General features: G+C 55.0%; 1 protein-coding gene across 7 annotated transcripts in view; it reads left to right on the forward strand.

Moving 5' to 3' along the window:
* The window catches only part of CREBBP (CREB binding protein), a 181,099-nt gene extending 173,927 nt beyond the window's left edge, over positions 1 to 7,172 (forward strand). For all 7 annotated transcript variants that reach the window (XM_058433772.1, XM_032145432.2, XM_058433776.1 and 4 more), the window contains 3 exons: positions 309 to 470; positions 773 to 1,054; positions 2,362 to 7,172. In XM_058433772.1, the coding sequence (XP_058289755.1) occupies positions 309 to 470; positions 773 to 1,054; positions 2,362 to 4,518 (2,601 nt within the window). In that variant the 3' untranslated portion in view covers positions 4,519 to 7,172. The remainder of the gene's footprint in view (positions 1 to 308; positions 471 to 772; positions 1,055 to 2,361) is intronic.
* Positions 7,173 to 8,579: the final 1,407 nt, after the last annotated feature.

Genomic DNA, 8,579 nt, shown 5'->3' on the forward strand with positions numbered 1-8,579 from the left:
GGCACAGTGGAAACAGCCCCCACTGCCCTCATTTGTTAACTTCTGAACTCGCACTCTGGGTCTCTTTTCCCCTTTAGAGGCAGCATGGCATAAAGCTGATAATGACACCAGCCTGGCCGAGGACAGGCCCTGCTCTGTCCCGAAGGCAGCAGCACCTACAGCCACCTGTGGCCGTTCGCGTATGGGGTCTGCCTGGTGGTGACCTGCTTTGGCCTGAGCTTCCTGATGCCCACGGCCTGGGAGCTGGGCATGCATGCCAAGTGTGGAGGGGCACTTGCCTGGTCTCACAACCTTGCGTGTTGTTGCAGGGCAGTCAGGGCGACAGCAAGAATGCCAAGAAGAAGAACAACAAGAAAACCAACAAGAACAAAAGCAGCATCAGCCGCGCCAACAAGAAGAAGCCCAGCATGCCCAACGTGTCCAATGACCTATCCCAGAAGCTGTATGCCACCATGGAGAAGCACAAGGAGGTAGGCATGGGCTGCAGTGCTGCAGCTGTGCCTCCAGCCGAGAGGAGGGAAAGACTTGCAGCTGGCGGTTGTGGGCCCGCGTGCAGGTCTGTGGTGGGAGGGAAGTGGCCCCCAGGAAACCAAGTGGACCAGTTGGGTGACATCATGCAACGTGTCACCAATTCCGTTCCATCCCAAGGCATCAGGGCCATCAGACTCAGCCACCTGCCTATTCTGCAGGCTGGGTGGCTGCGCCTGCCCTGAGCTCACCACTGGAGGTGCCATGTCCCTTGTGTGGGACTAAAGCCCCTCCACTCCTGCAGGTCTTCTTCGTGATCCACCTGCACGCCGGGCCTGTCATCAACACCCTGCCCCCCATCGTCGACCCCGACCCCCTACTCAGCTGTGACCTCATGGATGGGCGTGACGCCTTCCTCACCCTCGCCAGAGACAAGCACTGGGAGTTCTCCTCCTTGCGCCGCTCCAAGTGGTCCACGCTCTGCATGCTGGTGGAGCTGCACACCCAGGGCCAGGACCGCTTTGTCTACACCTGCAACGAGTGCAAGCACCACGTGGAGACGCGCTGGCACTGCACTGTGTGCGAGGTAGGCCTTGCCCCCACCCCCACCCCCACAGCCGCCCTGGGGTCTGACAAAGCATCCTGTCCCTTTGCATGGGTGCCAGGGTTGGTGTCTGTACCTGATGGCGGCTGCACAGACTCCAGAACTAGGACGGCGTCACAAGGCAGAAGGCCTTGCTGTGTGTGTGTTTCCTGAACCTGCTCTGTGTAGCCACAGCCACAGGCCTGACCCTGGGGACAGCCAGAGGGAGGCTCTGCTGGGAAGTCTGGCCTGTCTGTGCCCAGTTCTAGTCTTGCTAAACAGCTGGAAACACCCGCTGTCGTGTTGGCGGCTTGGGCCCCTCTGGTCGCTTGTTCCTGAAGGACCCCACAGTCATGCTCCCTCACTTCCCTCTAGGAATTTTGACCCCCCTGTGAAATGGCGTGGGTGTCCCTTGCATGGGCCAAGTCAGGCTGTGCAGGGCAGGCAGGTGACAGATCCCACCATCCCCCTCCCAGGACAGTCACCATCACCTGCCAACCCGGAGCCTGCTCACTTGCTGTGGTGTCTGTAGTGGGGCAGAGTGGGTCCTTAGCAGAGTGAGGGCCTTTCTTCTCTCCCCACCTTCACACACTTCTGCTTTCCACCTTTCTCCAGTCTTTTGTCCTCTTTCTAGTTTCTGAATGTGGCAGTTTTCCTGTCTTTTTATGAACACAGTCATGGTACCTGGTCTTAGGGCTCCATCAGGTTACCAGGTGCAAGCAGTTTTCAGTAACTCGGGCTTGCGCGTGGAGAAGGCCCACTGGTGCACTGCAGATAGCGCAGGCCTTCCCAGAGTCACTTCACGGCAGCTGTCGGCGCTTTGGGAGGGACCGGCCTCCCTCAGCCTTTCACTGTCAGGCTTCATAGTTGGAGTACAGGAGGTGGACAGGCTGTGGCAAGGGCCGATGTGACTCCCAGGTCAGAGGAAGTCGGAAGGAAGGGGGCTGGTATCTACTGTCCATGAGCTCACAGGCGAGGGGTTCTCGGGGCATGGGTCAGGTTATCTTTGAGCCTTCAGGGCTGTTCCCAGGAGTGAAGGTCCTTGGGAGCAACACATAGGCAGTCCATGCCCCTGTCCTGTCCATGATCCCATCTTGTCCGTGCTCCCGTCCTGACTGTGCCCCCGTCCTGTATGGGTCTCCTACCTGTCCGTGCTCCTTTCCTGTCTGGGTCTCTCACCTGTCCGCGCTCCCATCCTGTCTGGGTCTCCTGGCACACACCCAAACTTAGCGGTGGAGGGAAGCAGCCAGGGTGCCCGGTGGTCCTGGGTCCCATGCTGACACCGGCCTGTCCCCTTTCCTTGCTTGCAGGACTACGACCTCTGCATCAACTGCTATAACACGAAGAGCCATGCCCATAAGATGGTGAAGTGGGGGCTGGGCCTGGACGACGAGGGCAGCAGCCAGGGCGAGCCACAGTCAAAGAGCCCCCAGGAGTCACGCCGGCTGAGCATCCAGCGCTGCATCCAGTCGCTGGTGCACGCATGCCAGTGCCGCAACGCCAACTGCTCGCTGCCATCCTGCCAGAAGATGAAGCGGGTGGTGCAGCACACCAAGGGCTGCAAACGCAAGACCAACGGGGGCTGCCCGGTGTGCAAGCAGCTCATCGCCCTCTGCTGCTACCACGCCAAGCACTGCCAAGAAAACAAATGCCCCGTGCCCTTCTGCCTCAACATCAAACACAAGCTCCGCCAGCAGCAGATCCAGCACCGCCTGCAGCAGGCCCAGCTCATGCGCCGGCGGATGGCCACCATGAACACCCGCAACGTGCCTCAGCAGAGTCTGCCTTCTCCTACCTCAGCACCGCCCGGGACCCCCACACAGCAGCCCAGCACGCCCCAGACGCCGCAGCCCCCCGCCCAGCCCCAACCCTCACCCGTGAGCATGTCACCAGCTGGCTTCCCCAGCGTGGCCCGGACTCAGCCCCCAACCACGGTGTCCACAGGGAAGCCTACCAGCCAGGTGCCGGCCCCCCCACCCCCGGCCCAGCCCCCTCCTGCAGCGGTGGAAGCGGCTCGGCAGATCGAGCGCGAGGCCCAGCAGCAGCAGCACCTGTACCGGGTGAACATCAACAACGGCATGCCCCCAGGACGCACGGGCATGGGGACCCCGGGGAGCCAGATGGCCCCTGTGAGCCTGAATGTGCCCCGACCCAACCAGGTGAGTGGGCCCGTCATGCCCAGCATGCCTCCCGGGCAGTGGCAGCAGGCGCCCATTCCCCAGCAGCAGCCCATGCCAGGCTTGCCCAGGCCTGTGATATCCATGCAGGCCCAGGCGGCCGTGGCCGGGCCCCGGATGCCCAGCGTGCAGCCGCCCAGGAGCATCTCACCCAGCGCTCTGCAAGACCTGCTGCGGACCCTGAAGTCGCCCAGCTCCCCTCAGCAGCAACAGCAGGTGCTGAACATTCTCAAATCAAACCCGCAGCTAATGGCAGCTTTCATCAAACAGCGCACAGCCAAGTATGTGGCCAATCAGCCCGGCATGCAGCCCCAGCCTGGCCTCCAGTCCCAGCCCGGCATGCAACCCCAGCCTGGCATGCACCAGCAGCCCAGCCTGCAGAACCTGAATGCCATGCAGGCTGGCGTGCCGCGGCCCGGTGTGCCTCCACAGCAGCAGACGATGGGAGGCCTGAACCCCCAGGGCCAGGCCTTGAACATCATGAACCCAGGACACAACCCCAACATGGCGAGTATGAATCCACAGTACCGAGAAATGCTACGGAGGCAGCTGCTGCAGCAGCAGCAGCAACAGCAGCAGCAACAGCAGCAACAGCAGCAGCAGCAGCAAGGGAGTGCCGGCATGGCTGGGGGCATGGCGGGGCACGGCCAGTTCCAGCAGCCTCAAGGACCCGGAGGCTACCCACCGGCCATGCAGCAGCAGCAGCGCATGCAGCAGCATCTCCCCCTCCAGGGCAGCTCCATGGGCCAGATGGCGGCTCAGATGGGACAGCTTGGCCAGATGGGGCAGCCGGGGCTGGGGGCAGACAGCACCCCCAACATCCAGCAAGCCCTGCAGCAGCGGATTCTGCAGCAACAGCAGATGAAGCAGCAGATTGGGTCCCCAGGCCAGCCAAACCCCATGAGCCCCCAGCAACACATGCTCTCAGGACAGCCACAGGCCTCGCATCTCCCTGGCCAGCAGATCGCCACATCCCTTAGTAACCAGGTGCGGTCTCCAGCCCCTGTCCAGTCTCCACGGCCCCAGTCCCAGCCTCCACATTCCAGCCCGTCACCACGGATACAGCCCCAGCCTTCGCCACACCACGTCTCACCCCAGACTGGTTCCCCCCACCCCGGACTTGCAGTCACCATGGCCAGCTCCATAGATCAGGGACACTTGGGGAACCCCGAACAGAGTGCAATGCTCCCCCAGCTGAACACCCCCAGCAGGAGTGCGCTGTCCAGCGAACTGTCCCTGGTCGGGGACACCACGGGGGACACGCTAGAGAAGTTTGTGGAGGGCTTGTAGCATTGTGAGAGCATCACTTTTTTTCCCTTTCATGTTCTTGGACCTTTTGTACTGAAAATCCAGGCATCTAGGTTCTTTTTATTCCTAGATGGAACTGCGACTTCCAAGCCATGGAAGGGTGGATTGATGTTTAAAGAAACAATACAAAGAATATATTTTTTTGTTAAAAACCAGTTGATTTAAATATCTGGTCTCTCTCTTTGGTTTTTTTTTGGGGGGGGGGGTTCTTTTTTTTTCCGTTTTGTTTTTGTTTGGGGGGGGGGGGGTTTTGTTTGGATTCTTTTTGTCGTCATTGCTGGTGACTCATGCCTTTTTTTAACGGGAAAAACAAGTTCATTATATTCATATTTTTTATTTGTATTTTCAAGACTTTAAACATTTATGTTTAAAAGTAAGAAGAAAAATAATATTCAGAACTGATTCCTGAAATAATGCAAGCTTATAATGTATCCCGATAACTTTCTGATGTTTCGGGAAGATCTTTTTCTATAGTGAACTCTGTGGGCGTCTCCCAGTATTACCCCTGGACGATAGGAATTGACTCCGGCGTGCACACACACGTACACACACCCACACACATCTATCTATACATAATGGCTGAAGCCAAACTCTTGTCTTGCAGATGTAGAAATTGTTGCTTTGTTTCTCTGATAAAACTGGTTTTAGACAAAAAATAGGGATGATCACTCTTAGACCATGCTAATGTTACTAGAGAAGAAGCCTTCTTTTCTTTCTTCTATGTGAAACTTGAAATGAGGAAAAGCAATTCTAGTGTAAATCATGCAAGCGCTCTAATTACTATAAATACGAAACTCGAGAAGATTCAATCACTGTATAGAATGGTAAAATACCAACTCATTTCTTATATCATATTGTTAAATAAACTGTGTGCAACAGACAAAAAGGGTGGTCCTTCTTGAATTCATGTACATGGTATTAACACTTAGTGTTCGGGGTTTTTTGTTATGAAAATGCTGTTTTCAACATTGTATTTGGACTATGCATGTGTTTTTTTCCCCATTGTATATAAAGTACCGCTTAAAATTGATATAAATTACTGAGGTTTTTAACATGTATTCTGTTCTTTAAGATCCCTGTAAGAATGTTTAAGGTTTTTATTTATTTATATATATTTTTTGAGTCTGTTCTTTGTAAGACATGGTTCTGGTTGTTCGCTCATAGCGGAGAGGCTGGGGCTGCGGTTGTGGTTGTGGCGGCGTGGGTGGTGGCTGGGAACTGTGGCCCAGGCTTAGCGGCCGCCCAGAGGCTTTTCTTCCCGGAGACTGAGGTGGGCGGCTCAGCAATGGCCCCACACATTCGAGGCTCCCAGGTGTATGTCGCTCACACAGTTAGGGTCGTCAGTTGGTCTGAAACTGCATTTGGCCCACTCCATCCTCCCTGTCCACTGTAGCTGCCACCCCCAGAGGCGGCGCTTCTTCCCGTGTTCAGGCGGCTGCCCCCATACACAACTCCCAGAATCTGAGGCAGAGAGTGCTCTAGGCTCTCGAGGTGCTTCCTGACTTCCCCCCCACGTCCTGCCGCTGCCGCGCAGCATGTCCCGTGTGGCCTTTGAGGAAATGCAGAGGGACAGACACCTTGGAGCACCAGCTCCAGTCCCTGTTACAGTGAGAAAGGTCCCCCAGTTCGGGGGATACTTGCACTTAGCCACATGGTCCTGCCTCCCTTGGAGTCCAGTTCCAGGCTCCCTTACTGAGGGGGTGAGACAAGTTCACAAAAACCGTAAAACTGAGAGGAGGACCATCAGCAGGGGAGCTGAAGTTCATCCCCTAGTCTACCGCCCCCAACACCCAGAGAACTCACTTTATCCCTAGTCCTCCAACAAAGGCTGATCTAGGTGGGGGGTGATGGTAAATTTAGAAATCATGCCCCAAATAGCTTCCATTTGGGCCCTTTACATTCACAGATAGTTTTTAAATACTTGAATACTTGGTTTGGCAATTTAAATTCGAGGAACCTTTCTAAGAAATTGGAAAGGTCCAATCTAGTTTTAGCACTGAGCTTTGAACCTTGACTTACAAAATGTAGAATAATTAAACCGAGTAAAAATAAGACCACCATCTGGCACCCCCGACCCGCCCCCATTCACCCCATCCCAGGAGGGGAAGCACAGGCCGGGCCTCCAGTGGAGATTGCTGCCCCTGCTCGGCCTGCTGGGTTCTTAACCTCCACCGTCCTCTTCATCTTTTCCACCCGTGGGGAAACCTTGAGCCATGTGTTCAAACAAGAAGTGGGGCTAGAGCCTGGGAGCAGCAGCTCTAAGCCCACACTCAGAAAGTGGAGCCCTCCTGGTTGTGCAGCCTTTTAATGTGGGCAGTGGAGGGGCCTCTATTTCAGGTTATCCTGGAATTCAAAACTTTTATGTACCAACCTCATCCTCTTTGGAGTCTGCATCCTGTGCAACCGTCTTGGGCAATCCAGATGTCGAAGGATGTGACCGGGAGCATGGTCTGTGGATGCTAACCCTAAGTTTGTCGTAAGGAATTTTCTGTAAGAAAGCTGGAAAGCCCCAACGCTGTGTCTCATGCTGTATACTTAAGAGGAGAAGAAAAAGTCCTATATTTGTGATCAAAAAGAGGAAACTTGAAATGTGATGGTGTTTATAATAAAAGATGGTAAAACTACTTGGATTCAAAGATGGTTCAGATTGGCTAATGACTTAGAGTTAGCTCAACAGCTCGTCATCATAGGATTGCAGGTGTGGGCCAGGTGCGGTGGCTCACGCCTGCAATCCCAGCACTTTGGGAGGCCAAGGCGGGTGGATATGAAGTCAGGAGTTCGAGACCAGCCTGGCCAAGATGGTGAAACCCCGTCTCTATTAAAATGCAAAAAAATTAGCCGGGTGTGGTGGCAGGCGCCTAGAATCCTAGCTACTCAGGAGGCTGAGGCAGAGAATCGCTTGAAGCCGGGAGGCGGGGGTTGCAGTGAGCCGAGATCGCGCCATGCCTGCACTACAGCCTGGGCGACAGTGAGACTTCGTCTCAAAAAAAAAAAAAAAGATTGTAGGTGCTGGCCGGGCTTGGTGGCTCATGCCTGTAATCCCAGCACTTTGGGAGGCTGAGGCGGGCAGATCACATGGTCAGGAGTTTGAGACGAGGCTGGCCAATATGGTGAAACCCCATCTCTACTAAAAAAATACAAAAAATTGACCAGGGTACAGTGGCTCACGCCTGTAATCCCAACACTTTGGGAGGCCAAGGCAGGCAGATCACAAGGTCAGGAGTTCGAGACTAGTCTGACCACCATGGTGAAACCCCGTCTCTACTAAAAATACAAAAATTAGCTGGGCATGGTGGCGCACGCCTGTAATCCCAGCTACTCAGGAGGCTGAGGCAGGAGAATCGTTTAAACCCGGGAGGTGGAGGTTGCAGTGAGCCAAGATCGCACCACTGCACTCTGTCCTGGGGGACAGAGCAAGACTCTGTCTCAAAAAAAGCAAAAAAAGAAAAAATTCAGCCGGGCGTGGTGGTGCGCACCTGTAGTCCTAGCTACTAAGGAGGCTGAGGCAGGAAAATCGGTTAAACCCAGGAGGCGGAAGTTACAGTGAGCCAAGAGCATGCCACTGCACTCCAGCCTGGGCAACAGAGCGAGACTTCCATCTCAAAAAGAAAAAAAACATTGCAGATGTTCAGTGGACTTTTTCTGTACAGAGCGTGTGTTTGACGCTATCTTTGAAATTCTAGCATGTTAAAGACATAGAATGAGCTGTCCCTGGATAATGTGGCATGGAGAGGCTTCTGCTTCTAAGATCTCAGGTTGGGCTGGGCACGGTGGCTCACGCCTGTAATCCCAGCACTTTGGGAGGCCAAGGTGGGCAGATTGCCTGAGCTCAAGAGTTGACAACCAGCCTGGGCAACGTGGTGAAACCCCATCTACTAAAATACAAAAAATTAGCCAGGCGTGGCAGCTTGCACCTGTAGTCCCAGCTACTCGGGAGGATGAAGCAGGAGAAGTGCTTGAACCCGGGAGGAGGTTGCAGTGAGCGGAGATCACGCCACTGCACTCCAGCCTGGGCAACAGAGTGAGACTCCGACCCGAAAAAA

This window comes from Hylobates moloch, unplaced genomic scaffold (genome assembly GCF_009828535.3).
Source record: "Hylobates moloch isolate HMO894 unplaced genomic scaffold, HMol_V3 SCAFFOLD_23, whole genome shotgun sequence".
NCBI lineage: Eukaryota > Metazoa > Chordata > Mammalia > Primates > Hylobatidae > Hylobates > Hylobates moloch.